The 22,500-nt window shown below is 38.6% G+C and overlaps 2 protein-coding genes and 1 long non-coding RNA gene across 3 annotated transcripts; all 3 read right to left on the bottom strand.

Annotated features, from left to right (window-relative positions):
- Window positions 1-704: 704 nt before the first annotated feature.
- On the bottom strand, window positions 705-1,169 carry LOC134176663 (uncharacterized). The gene is made up of 3 exons (XR_009969324.1): window positions 1,132-1,169; window positions 950-1,075; window positions 705-825 (listed from the first exon to the last, which is right to left on the bottom strand). It is a non-coding gene; the product is annotated as an uncharacterized LOC134176663 (long non-coding RNA).
- Window positions 1,170-3,229: 2,060 nt separating this feature from the next.
- LOC134177371 (uncharacterized) lies at window positions 3,230-4,377 on the bottom strand. The gene is made up of 2 exons (XM_062644146.1): window positions 3,606-4,377; window positions 3,230-3,545 (listed from the first exon to the last, which is right to left on the bottom strand). Exons 1-2 carry the CDS (start codon window positions 4,149-4,151, stop codon window positions 3,492-3,494), a joined length of 600 nt encoding a protein of 199 aa, XP_062500130.1. The 5' UTR covers window positions 4,152-4,377; the 3' UTR covers window positions 3,230-3,491.
- A 68-nt stretch (window positions 4,378-4,445) lies between these two features.
- Window positions 4,446-5,661, bottom strand: LOC134177592 (uncharacterized). The gene is made up of 5 exons (XM_062644367.1): window positions 5,556-5,661; window positions 5,143-5,487; window positions 4,761-5,057; window positions 4,570-4,698; window positions 4,446-4,504 (listed from the first exon to the last, which is right to left on the bottom strand). The coding sequence occupies exons 1-5, from the start codon at window positions 5,659-5,661 to the stop codon at window positions 4,446-4,448; spliced, it is 936 nt and encodes a 311-aa protein (XP_062500351.1).
- Window positions 5,662-22,500: the final 16,839 nt, after the last annotated feature.

The following is a 22,500-nucleotide window of genomic DNA, read 5'->3' as shown; positions in this document are numbered from 1 at the left end:
ACAATACCACTATCAATAGAGTCAAAAACACAAAACTGTATCATTTCAGTGTGTTTAATAGAACAGATTACGCCTAATAATTAGTATGGCGTAATACACACGAAAATAGACTAATTTGCAGGGTGGCTCAAAACTTTTGTCCAGTACTGTATTAGTTTCTGGTCCACAGTTCTTCAAAATTTCCCTCAGGTGGGCAGCTACTATTATCTTCATACTATACCCAACAAATAAATTTCAATGGTATTAAATCTGAAGACTAAATATGCAGCATGTTAGGTCCATTTCGAATCTACTAACATTATTTAACTTCACTGTTTCCATGCTGTAGCAAAGATAAACAAACACAACAAGTACGGCAATAATGAAGTAGAGTTGTTACTATTTAATTCCCATACTTCTTCACTTTTTGGATTTGCAGCACTCTAGACACATACAATAGTATTCAGTGATTTTACTACGCATACGTAATTATACTCTTTCTTGATCTGAGACAAAAAATCATGCAGGTGGCGACCAGAAACTAATACATTTCTTGGAGTGGCCTAAGCTATTAGCTTTCCCATGTTTGCTATTTCAAGACAGACATTTATTTGATACATTTGTCTTTTATAAATACTAAACATGCAGACCATGCATAGTCGTGTACAACAATACACAATACAGACTTATGGTCAATGATCAAGGACTTCATCATGCAGACGGTATATGTCACATGTCAACTGCTACACACTCTGTAGTAGCTTTTACCGTACGAGAAGTCTTCTTGCCCATTTCCTTCGCAACTCATCCAAAGACTGAAGACAAAGTTGGTAAGAAACTTGCCTCCTAAACACGTGAGAACAATGGTCAAATAATAATATTTGTTAGCAATAATTGTCAGTCAGGAAAAAATTACAAAAATTGAAGATCAGACACTAGATCATAGCTATAAGCATGTACGATGAGTTACGTTAGAATTCTTATTTGAGAGGCAGCTACGGACTAGCGATTACTTCGTATTATTGCACCAGAGCTGCTGAATCAAAAATTGAAGCTAGACCTCTGGACAGGGCGTGGTACACTTCTCATTTTCTCTCTGCAAGCATGAAAGGAGTCACTGAATATTCAGCAAGCTCAACATAGTAATTGTACTTGTTACGTATATGCATACAGCTGCACTCTGAGCAAACAACGCAAAACGTTTGCGCATGCGCAAAATATTTTGGGTCTGTTGTGTTTGAGTAAAGTGTGCGCAGCTGTTTCTACCTGGTAGTGAGAATTTGTGGCGAGTGAGAATGTTTAACGCGGTTGCTTGTACACAGCACACAGTACGGAAGGTTATGAATTTGTGTCGATGTAGGTAGTTTACGCTACACGTTTATCGAATCTTAAATGTCAGACTTGCAAAGGCTTTGGTAGTCATTTTTGTTACTAGACATACCGCTCGGCGGCTCAGAAAGATGGTTTTTCTGTGCGGTACCGCATACGGGAATTATTGTTCTACCTTCGATACCGCATACGGGACTTCAAATGGAAATATGACGCGTAGAAATACATGGTCGCTGAGATGTACAACATGAAAGCTAAACCTACCCTATTGTCACCTATTATATAGTTATCAGAGCTTGAATTTACAATATTGTCGTTATTTAGGCTAATTTGAGCGGAGCGCCAGTGAAATGCCTCCCGCAACATTGCATGGATGGCTCTATACTAGCAAGTCCTAGCTCCCGAGCTAGTTTACTGCTGACGTATCGTAGCACCAAAGGCCAAATACTACGGCTACAAACATACTTGCAAAGTGAGCTTTGTTCTTGAAAGTTAAAAACCAGACAAGTTAGCACATGTATTACCTTTGTTCAGAAGTCACTGTCTAGATTCTACAAACGAATAACACTGGCTGTTTCTTTTGATCCATTTGGAGGGCTAGACAATCAGCTGTTGAACGAGTGCTACTTATTAGAATTGAGCTTGGTTCTGAGCCGTGGTCGGCCATTGAAATCAAACTTTACGGAATTACCTCAGATTACCATACTGCATTGAGTGAAATGCCGATCTTTTCAGACAGTTTCGTGCTTGATTAGCCTTGAAGTTGTCTATATTGGCTCTTTCTGTACATTCTATAGCATTATCAGACAACTTTTTGCTTATTTGTAGCCAGTCGTGGCCATTCAACAGAAAACGGTTATGTGGATGACAAATGCCTCGATCTAAAGAAGCAAACCAAACGAGTAAGTTTTCCGGACTTGTTATTCGTTCTGGAATTTGGACTAGACTAGTTATGCAAATGTGTGTTTGAACGAAAAGGTGTTGCTCATGGATCTAATTTTCAACGAGAAATCACTTCAACACCTCTTGCACAGTAAGGCATTGATCCTTGCAAGTGGAGAAATACTTCTTAATCTTTGTCAATTTTAGTACCATAGTTTACCTTATTTGTATAATTTGCATTGCAATATTTGCAACAGATACTGTGTGTGTGTGTGTGTGTGTGTGCGTGCGTGCGTGCGTGCGTGCGTGCACGCGTGCGTGTGTATGGCGTCTTTAGCTCAATTGGTTAGAGGGTTGCATTAGGAGAATAGAAACATCAGGACGTTTGGGTCTTGGGTTCAGTATAGTCACAGGCATAATTACCTCAGGCAAGTAACTCAACCGCAATTGCCTCTCTTGACTAAGGAGTGTATGACTACATGGTCATTGACTGGGGGTAGACAAGACAACAGGCTTGGCACTATAACATCCTGCAGCAGACGGGTACTTGTGGGTTTGGTCTCAACAGCAGACGGGTAGTTGTGGGTTTGGTGTCTAGTCCCAGAGCTGCGCTATAGTCAATGCCCCTGGATGACTTTGGGAAAACTCCATGTGGATCGTCAGGGCTAGCCCTAAGCCTCCTCGCAGCACATGGACGCCCTGTTTCTAGAGGCAGTGGAGCTATCTTTGCAACTGATCAGATGGTCAACGTCGAACGAAGTGAAAAGCTCAACATTTGTTCGTGTGTGTGTGTGTGTGTGTGTGTGTGTGTGTGTGTGTGTGTGTGTGGTGCTATAGCTCAATTGGTAAGAGAGTCATGCAATAGAGTGTGCACATCCGGGATTTTGTAAGGTTGCAAGCTAGTTCAAGTCACAGTGGTGGCGAGCTATGGCCCTTGGGCAAGAAACTCACACAATTCCCTTTCTCGACTTGGCTCAGGAGTACCTGTGGTTTGTGTGTGGTCACGAATGCCTTTATTGTAACACGAAATCGTTTACAATCTTTTGTTTAATTAATAGCACTTATCGTATTACATAAAACGCAGGAGTTAATAACCAGAAGTAGATCTCCATCATGCTAAGAACTTTACATCTAACACGTAGTCACCGCTTTCTCCAAATTCATACTGTATTCATCATTCTCTAGTTATACCAATCAGGTCTACTAATTGACTATAAATCTATTCTGACGTAGTTTACATATACGTCACTCAATTAAAATTTGCAATAAAGTACCCGTTGTCACGTATCGACCATTCGTTGTCACAGCTTTTTGTTGAGTGCAGAGAGGTCGAGTTCGACGTATTGAATACCATGCTGTCGTCCATAACAAGACACATCAGAGAACACATTTCACATTACAAATATACTATTTACCTTGCTTCGACTGTCAGCTTTTTCCGTTGCATCATGTTCCTTTGGTTTTGGTTTAATCAGTTGCGCGTACAAAAAAACCGAGTCTTGGTCGGTGTTTTTTTCGGTAATTTGGCTGGGTTCTTGACTGGGTTCTTGACTGGGTTCTTGACTGGTGTCTTTTGCTGTGATTTGATCAGAGCGCTGAGCGGTGTCTTGATGGCTGTCTTTGTTGGCGTCTTCCTTTGTTTGTAAATCTTTCTCTTCCAACTTTTTGGAACCATCTTTCTCAGATTTCTCTTTTCTAGATTTATAAAGGCCAAAAGGGACTTGACGTTGAGGTTTGTTTTGAGTGCTATCGATGGGGCTTGTATTGGAGTTTGTGTCTTTGACACGAATGTCTTCTGGTGTGTTTTCGGTTGTAGGCGGAGTATTCACTTTCGGGGAGGGAGAGATGCATATGGGCACGTAGGCTGAACTGTGAGGCACCGCCACCGATGGAGTCGGCTTGATGTTTTCTTGAGGTGCACGAACTGATTTCTTCTTGTTAACGCAAGCATAAATGGGCATTTCGTGGATTTCTTTATTCACTGACTCGGTAGGTTGTACGTCTGCGTCGATTTTGTCGGCTGTGGCGTCAATCTGTTTTTGAGCCTCAGCCTCTGTAATGATGTCTGGTAAGGTATGGCTTGTGTGCTCGAGTGTGTGTGATTGTTCGATTGGCGTTTCTGCGTACAAATTCTCCTCATATGTACGTCTACGAAATGTACCCGTAGTTATCTCTTCTCTTCCTACGTTGAAACTGAAGTGAAAGACAGAAAATATTAGTCCTGGTCAGCAATAGACTCCATTGTATAGGTGCCATTACTTGTAGAATTTAGTATCGCAGTTGTCGTGCCAGTTGCTTGCAGTTTGGCGTCTACCTGCATCGATTAGAATGATCAAATGGTTTACGTGTTTTACAAACAGCTGGATTTGATTTGGTTACCTTTTCTAATTTCACGGCAACTTGAAAAACAGAATGTCAGCAGTGTTTGACGGTGCTTGTAGGACAAGAAGACGATCAAAATGAGGAGGATGAAAACAAATGCAGCAATTGTTACTATAACCCATGAGTCTATAATAGTGTTATGTTTGAAGACATGCATTTCTGGTAGTGTACTACGTGCAAATGCTCACCAACTGTTGACCTTGTCAACACTTGATTTCTAGTACTTGATACTGTTGGTACTTCTGTTACCATAGAATCGTTGTCCGCCGACAACGTGGCAGTTGCAGTTTGTAAAACTTGAACAGTAACACCAGTTGTCATTGTCATTGGAGTAGGCTTTGTTGGATTGTATACGGGTTCGGTTGATGTTGTAATTCTATTTGTAGTTGGAAAGACTGTAGTCTGTGCTTTGGGACTGGCGCTGCGGCTTGAACGCTCGGCCGTTGTGGGACTAGCAGATGACATTATACTTGTAGTCAAACCAGCTAGAAAGATACAATAACAAATGATATTGATGTGGATTACTACATGACATTGTGGCATGAAGTATTGCAACAATTGTTGAATTACCTGACGAAACAACCTGGATAGTGAAATATATGACCGATACGGTTCTTGACGATAGACAGGTTTTAATACGTAGCATATATTTTCCATTGTCCCGTTGTTGCATCCCATTCATTTGTAGGCAACCATTTTGATAGTAATAGCGGGAGGTTGGAACGGTTATTCTTCTCTTTCCTTCCATTTTGTAAAGCAGATGATTTACTCTTGGAATATCTTTTTGAGCCATGCCTCTCGGAAGACTAAACTTGTAGCAGTAAACTTGTCGTGTTTGTCCAAAGCGTGCTTCAGGCACTTGAACAAGACCATCGAGATTGTCCTCGCGTTCTGTACTTACCATAAGTTTATCAGCTGAAGTAATAGATACATGCATGTTGTAAACACTTGCACACCGAATTGCAAGTAAAACTATTTCCAACCTGACAAACGTAGAGTAGCAGATTTACTGACGTATTTTATCGATTTCCCTTGTTGTTTGTAATGCAACACATACATAACCCTCATATGATGTAACTTCATTGTCATAGGACCGATGTTTAAGTTTTCTCCCAATTGTCTGCTGTTACTCATCAGCAAGTCGGTTTTGTTATCTGCAGCCAACCAAGTGATATTGCTGTTTGCCAGTGGACGTAAGAATGGCCGTAGAATGAAGTAGGTGTCGAGTAGAAGGTAGACGTCGATGTGTGTTTGATTGATTAGGTACGTACCGGCACCTGCACATACGTTTACGATCATTGCGTCGTTTAGTAAAAAATACTGTTGCTCGTTATTGACAAGAAAATATACTTTTGTTTACGTCAAAGTTAGAGCCGAAGGCGCTTTACAAAGCCCCTCAATCGCACTCTGATTTGAGTAAATTGAACTTCTTACCACAGTATACGCTTGGCTTTTGCTCTCGAGCCATCGAAACGGTGAAGATGAGAAGAAACGTCCATCTATTTCTAGGCCATTGTGAAGCCGAGCTGGCCATTTCTAGTAAACGTGAGCGGCTTGTCTTTATCAGCGACGCAACACTCACCTGACAGTTAGTTGAGATCAACTCGCTCTGGTTGCAATATCGAAACAAACACTATCGTATAACATCGACGGATCCATTGCACCTCTCATTGCAGCACTTTTAGAGGAGAAGATAAGTATGTTTTGCCAGCGAGACATTCTGGTATAGCTAATAATTATTATTAGAGTTGTTTGCTTTTAGCGTGCGCTAGATTGCAATAGTACATTATTATGTTGCTTCTTTGAACATCCTATTCTTGAAATTGAATTATAGTATATGAAATGCGCATGCACGATAGTAAATTTTCTGTAATTATAGATTTCTGTATTGCGTACGTCAAACAAAAAGTTACTGTAAATCAATTAGATAGATGTTCGTAAGTACAAATGTACGTATACTGCCGCAAACGCTATTTCGTAAGAAATAAATGTTTGTAAACGTTCGCCATGCGTTATGAACACGTGCGTGGAAGAGGCTCAGTCGACATCAGGATAGGTCGGCCGACGTATCTAAAACTTCATTATTAATAAGTTTTTGATTTCTTAGCTTGTAGAATCGATTCGTTGTGATGACACTATCCTGAGCCGATAAAGCTGTTTCTGCCCAACCCAAACAACTAAGACAAATATTCATGAACGGTGCCGTATGTGCATCCGCATGGATATTTTGGCTACAAAGTGTGTATGGATATTTGGCTTACAAAAGTTAGTAAGCTATGTAAATTCTTTGCAATTACAAAATTTACGAAATGGAATAGCTTACGGAAATTTATTGATTACAGTATGGCTTCGCGATTTGGAACCGCAGCAGTAATTGTCACGTCGTAGATTGTGTGAGAACAGATCATTTCTGTTGCGGCAGATGGAGCGACATCTACAAGCTGACACTCTGTAACAAATATGGACGAGTCTAGATGAAAGCGGGTGCATTTTGCTCTTTGAAAATCTAGGAAACCAATCTCGCAGATCGATCAAGAAGCAAGAAACTTCGCTACCAAGTCTGAACATAAAAAATATGAAATTTGATTGTTACTCTTCATAATTCCCAGTGTATCTTTATGACACGAGACCAATTATCATCTTCAAACTTCATGCGCGTTAGCAACATCTGCGACTGCATGGATGACTATGTTTATGCTTTTGTGCCAAACTATATAATGTCCTCATTCTCAGGAATGTCTTTTTAATGTAACTATGTCCATCAACCGATACAAGCAGAGAAGGTGTTGGTAATTTGCCGTACATACGCATTGGTAAGCATGTTAACGTTATCATCAGAAGATGATGGCAGCCGCGGTCTAGTCTACTACAGTAGTAGTCTCATCCAGTCACACCCTCCCCAGTCATACAACGAATACTTGAATTACGTTACATTGTTAACACGTTTGTCTATTCATCTGCTACGAGCTACAGAGAATATTTATAATTTCAAGTTACATTGCTGATTCATACGCTGGATTATCTTGCACTGCGGTGATCGATTGTTTAGCGGCAACCGACTCTAGCATGCTGACGTCGTGCTGAGCTTGATTTCCTTCAACGCATTCATATATGACGGTTGCATTGAAACGAGTTGAAATCGACTCTGGCATTGGTCTGTCATTTGACGGATATCTATAATAATGTCATACAAGTATTGAATGTCAATACAGCAAATTGAATTACGTATTATTGATTTATTAAAATTATTTGTTTGCTTGCATTCACAGATTACGTTTGCATTATAATTCTTGTTACTAATGAATCATGTGACTGATTTGTTCTAAAATGAGTACTTTAGACTATTCTAAACGAACTGAGTTAAGGATTTGCTGTGTTCGGGATTGTATTTGTGTGTAAAGGTGTAAATTGATGGCGTAGAGGGTTTGGGGGAGACTTATAAGTCTTTGCAGATAATGATATGAACTAGACAGTTTCTAGATATCAAATGTCTTTTCTTTGGAGTATACATTAGTTGTAACTGAAATGATTATGTTTGGTTTAGCTTTTCGCCTGCCGTGCAGAGATTTTGTATTGTGACAACAAAGCCAGGGATGTCAGCGGATGTCTTATCAGTGTAGTCAATGATTGCCTACGGAATCAGCCGTCCGTTAGCAGACGCCATTGGTATGTAGTAAGATCCCTCGCTACTCACGTCGTGTTTATGCCACTTGTGTAGTTATCAGACTTAGTTTAACTTAACTTGTAATGTTTTGCAGCATATTCCACTTTACCTCTCAGTCGATGTTTCTCTGTCTTTCAAGTTGCTTTCAACCTTTGAATCAGTAGGAGTTTCTTGTCTTACTACTATTCGTGTAAAATAATAATGTAGAGCTTTTCAAATGAACACGTTAGGTAATAAATTGTACAAATAAAAGTATTCATACCGTTCTGTTCTTTTCGTGACAAACATAAAATTCTGCGGAGGAACAGGTTTAGATGTCGACGATGATTGTAGACAAAAAATACTGTTTGAACAACAAAGATAAAGCTGGAAATGCAACAGATAATAATGGCTGCTGTAAATAGTGAGTTTTCTAAAACAGTCGAACACGTGCAGAAATTAGTTTATTGCATAATGGAACATTTGAAATGCACTGACCTCCACCTTGTGAAATGTCACTGGATTGAATCGTGTTTCTCTTCAATGTTGTAATTACTATACTAGTCGTGTGTACATGTAATGGGACATTGCTGGGTACTAGAACTTGAAGATTAAAGTAGAATCGTTTCTTTGTCTTTCCGTTTTGTGCAATGACTTCATACATTCCACTGTCTGATTGTTGGACGTTTGACTTAATGATAAACGAACGTCGAAAAGCTACCAGTTTTGTGCTATTGCCATTGTGGACAACTGTTAGTAATAGGAGAGAAGGCTTTCCGGTCACTTTGTATTGCATTTTCCATGTTGAATTGACTGACAGGACGACAGCTGATGTTGTACTTGTTGAGTAGTAAATTTCATCGTGGCTGAAAGAGACATTGAAATCGTTTAGTAAAACATTAGAAAAATTAGTTGTCATTCCAGTAGTATTTGTTGAATTGTATACGGGTTCGGTTGATGTTGTGATTCTATTTGTAGTTGGAAAGACTGTAGTCTGTGCTTTGGGACTGGCGCTGCGGCTTGAACGTTCGGCCGTTGTGGGACTAGCAGATGACATTATACTTGTAGGCAAAGCAGCTAGAAAGATACAATAACAAATGATATTGATGTGGATTACTACATGACATTGTGGCATGAAGTATTGCAACAATTGTTGAATTACCTGACGAAACAACCTGGATAGTGAAATATATGACCGATACGGTTCTTGACGATAGACAGGTTTTAATACGTAGCATATATTTTCCATTGTCCCGTTGTTGCATCCCATTCATTTGTAGGCAACCATTTTGATAGTAATAGCGGGAGGTTGGAACGGTTATTCTTCTCTTTCCTTCCATTTTGTAAAGCAGATGATTTACTCTTGGAATATCTTTTTGAGCCATGCCTCTCGGAAGACTAAACTTGTAGCAGTAAACTTGTCGTGTTTGTCCAAAGCGTGCTTCAGGCACTTGAACAAGGACATCGAGATTGTCCTCGCGTTCTGTACTTAGCATAAGTTTATCAGCTGAAGTAATAGATACATACATGTTGTAAACACTTGCATACTGAATTGCAAGTAAAACTATTTCTAACCTGACAAACGTAGAGTAGCAGATTTACTGACGTATTTTATCGATTTCCCTTGTTGTTTGTAATGCAACACATACATAACCCTCATATGATGTAAGTTCATTGTCATAGGACCGATGTTTAAGTTTTCTCCCAATTGTCTGCTGTTACTCATCAGCAAGTCGGTTTTGTTCTCTGCAGCCAACCAAGTGATATTGCTGTTTGTCGGTGGACGTAAGAATGGCCGTAGAGTGAAGTAGGTGTTGGGCAGAAGGTAGATGTCGATGTGTGTCTGATTGATTAGGTACGTATCGGCACCTGCACATACGTTTACGATCATTGCGTTGTTTAGCAAAGAAATACTGTTGCTCGTCAGTGACAGGAAAGTATACTTCTATCTACAGTGATATTTACGCCCAATACCCTTTCCTAGCTAGTCTACTAAACCACAATCCGTTTTCAGTGAATTGAACTTCGTACGGCAGAACATCTCTGCCATTCACATGGCGTAGTTGAAGCGAAGCTGCTCATCTTTATCACTCCTGTAGTTATCAGGATTGCAACACTCACTTGACAGATGGTTAATTGTAAATCGAAATCAACTTGGTCGCGCCGCAATATTGATCTTTCTTCTTCAGCACAGAACTGATCAATCAGCCGCGGCTATACCACTATATATAGTATGTACTAGATAAATGACCCGTCCTTCGTACGGGCAGAGTACTGTAGCGTTATGATGGAAGACTCAGTTTGAGCGTGTGTAGACACGTCATGCGCATTTTTTTGGTAGAAATCGACACACTCCCTGTGTGGATTCAGTTCAAATGACTTGTGTGGGCGTCTGTTTGAATAAACTGGAATGTGCTAATTAGTTAATATCCCGTTGAAGACAAATGAAAACTTAACCGAGTGTCCCATTCCGAGAAATTTGCAGCGACTTTTTCGTTTAATTAAAGATACATATCTGGGCAACAGAAACTTGAAAGTCACATGCAGTTTCTTACTCACCCATAGGATGCATGCAGAAGCTTGACATGCAGGCATGCATGATTTAGCGCATTGTTTGCTCTCCGTTTTCGATGTTTTCACAATCCCAGTGTAGCGCTCGGTGCAGGAAACGTGTAGGTTGGATTCAGTGCAAATGCAGTCACACGTCTCTTCAGTGAGTCTTCTCGGAGCCATTTCAACAGTCTCATTGGATGTTATCACTTCGAAGACGTTGCTGCCGTTGCAGGAAACAGGCGTATCGAATGTGGCAGGTATTCGGCGAGCGTACTCGGAAAGACCGAAGGTACGCGTACTTCTACATACCCAGATATCTTAAACTAAAATATCTTGTCGTTTTTGACGTCGCCGGTAATAAACGACACGCTTCGTGCATACCGTCGAAGGTCAGCTTAATTTTGATGGAGGTCCGATGAGCCGTTGTAGAGTAATTCGCTTGCGAGTGGATGTGAGTCCTCCTGCATGGGACACTTTAAATATACTCAGCACGTTTCCAATCTATACGCGCTGACCATTACTAAAGTGGACCTCTACGTCTTTGCTCTGAACGTAGTTTAATGTTATCCAATGCGCGCAAGTAGAGGCGGGTCCTCCTTGAATATTAAATAATATACTCAGCACGTTTCCAACCTACCTACGCACTGAACAATATTTTTATCGGAACTCTTATCTTTTTGCTCTGGATGTAGTTGTACAGCTTGCTCAGATAACGCAGTCTGATGGGACTGCTGGATAGCTATAGCATTGTGACGTAACAATGGTATGTGAACAAACAATGGATATTGAAAGTGAGTATTGCGCTCTTAGTTACGAGAAAAAAAAACTACCTTAAGAGATTGAGTTTAAGTAACAGAATTTCCTTCAATTGAGTCTATCAGGGGCATTCAGTTTCCTTTTTGAACGATGAACAGCATTATGTCATTGTACGATGCACCCGACTGAAAAAGCTGGAAGACGACGCCACCCTACCCATGTTCTTACCCATGTCGATTTACAACCGTACCCCAAATTTTAGCCTCGTGGGTGATCCGATCTAGCCGGGTATCGAACTTATACATATATTCAAACACCGTCAATTTTATATAGACACACACACACACACACACACACACACACACACACACACACACACACACACACACACACACAGACACACACACACACACACACACACACACACACACACACACACACACACACACACACACAAACACAGACACAGACACAGACACAGACACAGACACAGACACAGACACACACACACACACACACAGATACACACACACACACACACACACACACACACACACACACACACACACACACACACACACCCCTATATACACTTTAGTTGATGGATAGCGACATGGGTTTGGGGTCTGTCCTAAAATGTCAATAATTTTTAAAAATATTTTTTACGTTATGTGATCTTGTTTTAATTTAAAGTAAGAGTGATATGGACGATACCATGCCTAAGTATCTGCTGAAGTTTGTGATCCAAGGATGAAAACGCCACTAGCCACTAAACCCTGACCCTCGTTGCACCTCTTATCACTTTGTTTTTTAAAATAGTTTGACCTTATGTTTATATACATAAATAATTCAAGTGTTCACTCTGAAAGTTTCGTTTCAACGTAAAGGCTTTTGCGCGTCTGGTAGGACTCCGAGGCTCTGTCGAGTGCCTTTCGAATTCATTTCGTAGATTCGTAGGTTAATTGTCTTTTTCTCGTTTGCTGTTTCTTATCAGCATATCTGCTCTGTCATCTGCAGCAAACCTAGTGATGTTTCTGTCTCTCAGTGGATGTAAATATGGCCGCACAATAGAGTATTTGTTGCGAACAAGGTTGGACATCGAGGTGTGTCTGATTGAGTGTACGCGATACACAATTGCATTGTTTCACGAAAAAATATCGCTGCATCCTTGTCTACTATCAAGAAAGTGATACTCAACATTTACGACTAACTCTGGTGACCATTCTCGCACTCTTCCTATTGATCTCTTAGTAAAATAGAATTTCCTTACCGCAATATACGCTTGGTTTCCGCTCCCGAGCCAACGAAACGCTGAAAATAAGAAAAAGCGTCCATGTATTGACATGACATAGTGAAGCCGAGCTGCTCATTTCTTTAGCAAACTTGCTGACCCTTCAAATTCGCACCTGACAGGTTGTTGAAATCAATTGATTTTACTCCAACTGCATGCAATATCGACATGCTCATTATTGAAAATCATCCGCCGCAGCTACCGTAGTCGTACTTAAGAGTAGAATCAGCGGGACATTCTGGTGCAATGTAATGGTTACGTCTAGTAATCAGCGTAGTTTCTCATGCCTTTAGCGTACTTTAGAGTGCATGATTATGATACTACTGTGTTGACCGATCAAAAATCAAAATACTAAAATAATTTTAAAATTTATTTAGACTGCGCTCTTGTTGTTGATTGCGTTTTCAAAGATGCTCTAAAATGTACCTACCGCATTCGCAATCGAATAACACCGCATACGATACTAAATGACACCGCATACGGGACATCGGTACCGCATACGGGAGTCGAAGTATAGCCATTGGCACGGTCGCCATTGTTAGCGTAAATCAAACTAATTTAGATTTTTAATATTATTTTCTTGTTTTAGCGCGTAAATAGGCACACAGTTTCCACACTCATTGAGAAAATTAGTTTTGTTGCTTGCAATTGCTTGTATATTAAGTTTTGTTAAAAATAGAATTGAAGTTTAAATAATATGGCAACCAAGAGTTTTATAGCATCTTTAATCAGTATTTTGGTTTTTATAATTAAAGTTTTATAATGTTTTTGTAATTTTTTTGCGATGTGCGTTTGGGTAACTGCTCAAGTTTGCAATCAAATTGCTGTTAGCAAACACTTTACTAAAGCTTGTGATAAGCAGAAGTTAACTAGAATTACGAATGAGAGTATGTTTGAATTATCTCAATATCTATACACACACACACACACACACACACACACACACACACACACACACACACACACACACACACACACACACATGTATATATATATTGTTTTATGTTATATTGTACAATGCTCTAATACCCACCATCCCTCTAACGTTTCTCCCAAGTCAAGTAGGCGAATCCCAACTGCGAACATCTAAAACTTCTAATTGCCAACGTGCATGTAACATCTTGGCGTTGTAGCACCATAGTTTTACAGACAGCTATTCTAATATGTTCTTGAAAACTCGAGAAAATGGCATATAGCTGATGTAGCAAAGCTATCGATTTTTTGGTAGTTTAGATGTAGTATCCTACATAATACTTTTTTACACATTCATTATAAATCTAGTCAGACGCAGTTTATACATACGTCACTTTATTGAAATTGATTAGTTATTATAGTATAATCGTCGCATTAATTGTGAACGTCTTTTTTGGTAATAACAGAAATATTATTTTTGATATACTGACTAGTGTTGTGTTGTCCACAGTAAGTTGCATTAAAGAACACAATTAAAACATAATTGTGCGTTTGCCTTGTTTGTAATGCCAGTTTAATCAACTTCTCTTGCTGTCTTATTTTACTTTTATTTAATTTTTATCGATTGAGCACACATAGCCGATAAATCTTGTTCAGTAAATTTTTAATGTTCTTCTAACCGTCTGTCGTTGTTTGTGTTGCCGATTTAAGTTGAATTTTGTCATTCCATGCCTTTTCAAGTTGACAAACTTTGTCAGACATTGGCTGCTTTAGTTAATGTACAGGTTTACTCTGAGAGTAAATACTCACAGCATAATCGTTTAACACTGCAGAATGGTGTACCTACAGCAATTTCCTTTTGAAAATACGAAGCCAGTCTCGCATCGTCGAAGAAGCAAGAAATTATTGCTAGCAAGTCTGAACATCAAAATATGGAATTGGATTGTTGCTCTTTGTAATTCCCCGTAAACCAAACACGAGACCATTTATTATCTTTGAGCGCAAACTTGAACAACTGAGGATCTTGATGCACACTATCAACATCTGCGCTGCATGGATAGCTATTTTTATGCTTTTGTGCCAAAACTACCCTTTATATAATGTCTTCATCCTCAAGAATGTATGTCTCCTTAATTAATTAACCACATTGATCAATACGATACGATCAGAGAAGGTACTAGTAATCTGCCGTCCATGCGCATTGGTAAGCTCGTTTACGTTATGATTTCTCAAAGATGACGGCAGCCGCGGGATACTACTACTAAAATAGTCACATCCAGCCACATGCACCGTCCCTCACAGTCATGCAACGTATACTTGAATTACGTTAAATTGTTAACATTGAGTCACATTTGTCTATTCATCGGCTGCGAGCTACAGAGAATATTTATAATTTTCAAATTACATTGCTGATTCATACGCTGGATTATCTTGCACTGCAGTGATCGATTGTCTAGCAGCAACCGACTCTAGCATACTCACGTCGTGCTGAGCTTGATTTCCTTCTACGCATTTATAAACGGCGGTTGCATTTAAACGAGTTGAAATCGATTGTGTTATTGGTCTGGCACTTGACGACCGTCTGTAATAGAGAAAGTCATACAATCTTTAGATGTTAATTAGTTACTTTAGCAAATTAAATTACATGTTAATGTTGTATTAATGTTATTTATTGTGCTTGCACTCACAGATTATATTTGCATTATAATTCTTATTAATAAATCATGACCGATTTTGTGCTAAATTGAGTATTTGAGCCTATTCTAAACGAGTTGAGTTAAGCTTTTGCTGAAACTGTGTGTGTTTGAGATTATGTTTGTGTGTAAAGGTCTAAATTAAGGACGTAGACAGCGAGGTTTGGTGAAGACACTTAAGTTTTTAGATGGACTTGGCAGTTACTATAACAAATGTCTTTAATTGGACCAGGAGTATCCATCGGTTGTAACTGAAATTACATGCGTTTGGTTTAGCTTCTCTTTTCTGGCGCGCGGTGATTCTGTTAAATGACAACAAAGCCAGGGATGTCACCAGATGTCAGTGAAATCAATTTATAGGTTGTGGAATCATCCATTCTTTGGCATACGTCATCGGTATATGTAGTAATTTTCTTCACTACTCACACCGTGTTTATGCCATGAACTCATTCAGTTATCTCTTAGTTTACCATATTTTACGACATATTTATACAAAATTTGATTTTCAATTTTCTCTTATTCGATTTTGTTTTGATGCTTTCAACGTTTGAATAGGTAGAAGTTTCTTGCCTTCTTCTGTTTATGTAAACATGATAATGTAAAGTTTTTGAATGAATACGTTAGTAAGACTTTTGTGCAAATATAAATATTCATACCTTTTTGTTCTGTTTGTGACAAACATAGAACTCTGCGAAGCAATAGGTTTAAACGTCGTCGATAGTTGTAGACAAAAAAATACTGTTTGAAACAACAAAGATAAAGCTGGAAACGCAACAGATAATAATGGCTGCTGTAAATAGTGATGTTTCTAAAACAGTCACACGAGTGGAGAAATTAGTTTATCACGTAATGAAACTCTTCAAATGCACTGATCTCGACCATGTGAAATGTCACTGGATTGAATTGTGTTTCCATTCAAGGTTGTAGTTACTATATTAGTCGTGTTTACATGTAATGGGACATTGCTGGTTACTAGAATTTGAAGATTAAAGTAGAATCGTTTCTTTGTCTTTCCGTTTTGTGCAATGACTATATACATTCCACTGTCTGATGGATGGACGTTTAACTTAATGAGAAATGCACTTCGACCAGCTACAAGTTTTGTGTTCTTGCCATTGTGGACAACTGTTAGTATGAACCGAGAAGGCTTTCCGGTCACATTGTATTGCATTTTCCATGTGGATTTGACCGACAGGACGATAGCTGATGTTGTACTTGGTGAGTAGAATTTTTCATTGTGGCTTAAAGAGACGTTGAAAGCGTTAAGTGAAACATTCGACAATTTAGTTGTCATTAGAGTAGTCTTTGTTGGATTGTATACGGGTTCGATTGGTGTTTTGATTCTAATTGTAGTTGGAAAGGTTGTAGTCTGTGCTTTGGCACTGGTGCTGCGGCTTGAACGTTTGCCCATTGTGGAACTAGGAGATGACTGTATAGTTTTTTAGGCAAACCACCTGAAAAGATGCAATAACAAATGATATTGTTGTGAATTGCTACATGAAATTGTGGCATGAATTGATGTCAAAATAATTATCGAATTACCTGTTGAAACAATCTTGAGAGAGAAATATATAATCGATACTTTTCTTGAAGATAAACAGGTTTCATAAGTAGCATATATTTTCCATTGTCTGCTTCTTGTATCCCATTCATTTGCAGGCAACCATCTTGATAGTAACAGCGGATGTTTCTAACGGCTTTTGTAATCTTTTCTTCGATTTTATAAAGCAGATAGTTCATCGTATAAATATCACTTAGAGCCATGCTTCTTGGCAGACTAAACTTGTAGCAGCAAACTGGTTTCGTTTGTCCAATGTAATAGTCAGGCACTTTAACATTGTCATCGAGATTGTAAACGCGGTCTGTAGTTACATCATGTTTATCAGCCGAAGTAAGAGATACATGCATGTTGTAAACACTTGCACACTGAAGTGCAAGTAAAACTATTTCAAACCTGACAAACGTAGAGTAGCAGATCTACTGACGTATTTTATTGATTTTTCTTGTTGTTTGTAATGTACGACATACATAACTCTCATATGATGTAATTTCATTGTTATGGGACCGATGTTTAAGCAGGTCGGTTTTGTTATCTGCAGGCAATCAAGTGATATTACTGTTTGCCAGTGGGCGTAAGAATGGCCGTAGAGTGACGTAGGCGTTGGGCAGAAGGTAGACGTCGATGTGTGTCTGTTTGAGTAGGTACGTAGAGGCACTTGCACATACGTTACGCATCATTGCGTTGTCTAGCAAAGGAATATTGTTCCTCGTTTAGTGACAAGAAAGTACTTGTTGCGACGTAACATTACACCCAGTCCCCTTCTCAAGCTACTAGACAACACTCTGTTTTCAACTTTCGTAGCGCAGAGTAACCCTGAATTTTTTTCTTGAGCTAATTAAGGAGACACTAAAGATAAGAAGAACGTCCACCTTTCACATGACGTAGCCGAGCTTTTCTGTAAGTAGCAGGATTTCACCTGACAGATAGTTATATGTAAATTGAGACCAAATTGGTTGCGCTGCAATATCGAACTGTCTTCCTGCAGCACAGAATCGATGGATCAACTGCGACATCTCTAGACTCTTTCGGTTAGTAGATGGCGATATTTGACGTCTGTCCAAATATGTTGAAAACGTAAATTTTACAGTTATGAGTTGTGACATCTTCTCTTTCAAAGTACAAGAGATATGGACTACACTCTTTCTTTGTCGTGATGACCATTTGTAGTAGTTTATGAACCAAAGCTGAAAGCCTACTATAGAAAGTGACCATTGTTGCACGCTTCATTTCTTTGTTTTAAATTTTTTGGCCTATATGTACAAGTGTTGACCCTGAAATTTACGTAGGCCCGTTTGATAGAACTCCGAGGCACTATGACGTGCCTTTTAGAATTATTTTTGTAGGTTTTATTTTGATCTTTGCCGTTCTTCATCAGCACATCGATCTTATCATCGACAGCAAACCTACTGATGTATCTTTCGCCTAGTGCATGGATGTAAATATGGCCGAGAGTGACGTATGTGTGTCGAGCAGGCGGGATACCGCTGAGAGGTGTGTTTGAATGAGTGCATCCTTACTACAACTTGCAAACACGTTACACAATCGCGTTGTTTCGCGAAGAAGTATTGCTTCTTGTCTAATAACAAGGAAGTTCTACGCAAGATCTGGTAATGACTTTACGAACATCTTCGATTGCGCTCTGATTTGAGAAAATTATAGCTTTCTTACCGCAGTATTCTACTGGTTTCTGCTCTCGAGCCAACGAGACGCTGAAGATGAAGAGGAGCGTCTATTTATTGATGCGGCATGGTGAAGCTGAGCTGCTAATTTTGACTACAAACTTGCCGAATCTTCGAATTAGCAACGACGCAACACTCAACTGACAGATTGTTGAGATCAATTGACCTAACATATCTTGGATTGCATGCAAATCGAAAATTTACTATCGAAGGATGTCTCCGCAGCTGCTGTATAGTTTTTAAGTAAACGTTTTGGTGCTTGTTTACAGTAATTACGCCAAAGACTGAGTGTAGTTGGTCATGCCTATAGCATGCATTATACGTCATAGTATCAAAATCTTTTTTAGATATATTAAGACTGCGTTTTGGGTTTCAATCGCGCTCTCAACGATACTTTAGGTACAAACAATACGGGATCTATATAATATTGCATACGGGATCTGATGATACCGCATTCGGGACATCGGTACCGCATAGGGGAGCCAAAGTATAGACCACGAGCGTGATCGCCGTTATTACTATATCGTTAATTAAACAATTTATATATTTTTTGCTAGTTTTAAAGCTTAAAAAGCTACAGTATTTTCTTTCATTAGTAATCTGCTAGCGCTGATAATTTTTCAACAGTCAATGTTTGGTAGAGTAGAATTGAAATTTAAGTTATTAAATTAATATAACAACTACCTTTTTGGATGTAACATTTAGTTTGTTCAAGACATATTTTACATTATATTTTATAAATATTTATAAGAACAGTCTAATTTTTGAATGTTTATCACGAATACTACTAGTGCTGCACTAGTTTGAGCACGTGTCCATGCACGCTAGCTCATCAAAATGCTATTCTTCAAATAGTGAATGCAAGTATATTTGCATTATGTGTTTAGGTCAATCGGAATTGATACTCAGCTGATAGTCAATGTAGCAAAACGGTCGATTGTTATATAATTATTGTTTTTACACATTTACTCTAACTCTATAATCGGACGCATTATATACCAATTGAAATTAGTTATTTATTCTAGTCAAATTGTTGTATTAATTATCCACGTTGACGACCTTGTTGGTAACACGAACAGAAACATTATGTTTGACATACTGACATTCTTGCTGCTATCAACTGCAAAACGCATTAGAGATCACCACGTGCAATAATACATGATTGTGCTCTAACTTGTTTGTACTGCCAGTTTAATTAATCAACTTGTCCTACCGTTTTATCTTCTTTTGATTTACTTTTAATCGGTTGAGCATACAAAACGGCTAAGTCTTTGTCGATATTTATCTCACTGTTTGTCTTTTTTCTGGCGCCTTTTCTGCTCCCAATTTGTCAACGGTACCTCCTCAGATTTATGAACTTGGTGAGACGCTGGCTCCTTAGGTTTACCCCGAGACCTGTCTAGATAACTCCAATTCACTTTTCTTGCTCTGCACGACTGTATTGTGTGTCATCAAGCGCAGGCAAAATAGTACGACTCACACTAGAAGAAATGCACACGTAAGATGAATGTGACAAGACATTGCATACTTATCCGACCTGGCATCTTACCGAGAGACACGATTTGACTGCCTTTTGTTGACACAAGCATAAAAAGTTGTCTCGCTTGCTCTGCTATTTTCTTGCTCGGTGATTGGTGCGTTGGAGTATTTGACGTTGTATGCATGGGCAGTTTCTGTAATGCTATCTGGTAATGTAGTGATCGTGATGCCAACTTCGTTTGATTGGTCATTCTAAGCTTCTGTCTCTAGGCTTTCTTCGGACTTTAGGTTAGGAATGTATTCGCAGTTGCCTCTTCTTTGTCTTTGTCGACAGTAAAGTGTGAAAATGTTTAGCTTTGAGGAAACTAGACTTATTGATATTTACTAAATGTTACATGCAACATGTCTCCATTACAGTATCATACTTACTGTTCTCATAGCTTGAGGTAGACTGACGTCTGCCTGCGTCAGTAGTAAATATTTTGTCATAGATCTGCAAGTTTTAAAGAAATATTGCAGTACTTACCTCTTTTCTTCCTTGCTACAGCACAAAGCGTACAACGTTTGTAGTAAGCGACGGTGCTTGCATGATAGAAAGACGGCAACAGTGAGAATAATTATAAAAACAAAATAAATGTAGACATCAGAGCTACAACCCATACTTCCAATCCTGCAATATTAAACTGCTGTAGAACGTAAATTTTCGATGAATAGTGTTGAGTAGTAATTACTCATCTTCTGTTTGTTTTACATGATCGTTTAACACCTGAGTTGTACTTAGAAATGATGTGACAGTTGTAGAGAGGATTGTTGTGTTGGTTGGTTCTAGAACTTGAAATGTAATGGCAATGTAGACTGTTGCTGTGGTATTTCCATGGGTGGCAATAATCTGGTATGCTCCACTATCTGACAGTTGGATGTTTTTTTGTGATGAAGAATGGATATCGAACAAGAAATCGTTCAGTCATCTTGCCATTATGACGAAATGTAACTGTTGGTCTTTGGTGGAGTGTCGTCACATTGTATTGCAATGTCAACGTAGAATTAGCGGACAGTGTAACCGTCGACTTTTCAGATATCAAAAATTGTCCTTTGTAACTCAAAACAATTTTTAATGTTTTACTTGTTGAAGTAAAGTTGTTTGTTGTTGGTGAGTAAGTGTCTTTTGGTTTGTATGTGTGATACCTCGTGCTCCTGGTAGTTGGCCTCGTGATAATTGGCAGTTCTATAGAATTTTCTTTGTGATTTGTGCTGCTTACTGAGCGTTGCACAGTGACTGTCGTTATACTAGGAGATGATGTTGGATTTGGTGGTACAACAGATAAAATTGATATAAATAGCTAAAGATTTGCTACTGACATGTTGCATTACACATGAATACAAATTGATAACAAATTCTTTGTTATTACCTGTTTTGGCACTGACAGCAAGAAAGAGGAGGAATTTTATAGCCAACGTATTCCAGACGGCGGCAGGAAAATAGTCCAATTTATTGTATGTCAGGTTTCTCACCACATTGTTTTATGACTTTTTGGTCTAGAGCTAACGAGACGCCAAAGATGAGGTAGAGAGTAATTCTTGAAACGTGGCATAATAAAGAAACAGTGCTCACTGTAGCAAGCTTGTCGACTTACTTAAATTATCGGCGACAAAACATTTGTTGAGATCAACTCACATCACTACTCTTTTAGCAAATAGGCAAGAGCACAAAATTAGGTTGCAAGTTTTGTTGCGTAATCGCTAACTAGTTTACAATTTGAGCATGTTTATATAAGAAAGACGTTTTATTTACACTAGGTTACATATTGAGTAATAAAATTAGACGTGCAATAAAATAAAACATTGTAAGTTTAATATAATAACATATTTTATACTTTAACACTTGCTTTTCATTTCTTGTTAATCAACGTTATATTTCAAGTTGATAATTGAATATTGTCAAAATGACGTGATCAATCAGGATTTTATATAGAAATTTTGGCTTGGTGAGTGGTAAATATTTAAATGGTACGGCAACGCCTACTTTTGTATTGATATTAATTGAGAAAGGTTCTAAGCTAATGAAAGCATTATATAATATCATGGCGAAAGTAAAATAGGAAAGCTTTCGTATTTTTATGGTCAATCATGCAGCATTCGATTTCTGGAAGTGTTTAAACATTTCCTTCAATAATTGTTGCTGATATTCATAATGTTCTTGCTGAATGGAAATCCTACAAAAACATCTTAAGCGTAAACGTGATGACATGATAAATAAATTTAAACTTCAACTTTAGGTAAAAAAGGACGCTGACAGAAGAAGTGGCAGTTTAGTTTATTTAACTTCTCCCCTTAACTAATCGAAATTATTTAAGCAATGT

This window comes from Corticium candelabrum, chromosome 3 (assembly GCF_963422355.1).
Source record: "Corticium candelabrum chromosome 3, ooCorCand1.1, whole genome shotgun sequence".
Classification (NCBI taxonomy): domain Eukaryota; kingdom Metazoa; phylum Porifera; class Homoscleromorpha; order Homosclerophorida; family Plakinidae; genus Corticium; species Corticium candelabrum.
The sequence above is the reverse complement of the archived record's forward strand: the minus strand, read 5'-3'. Positions and strand labels throughout refer to the sequence as shown.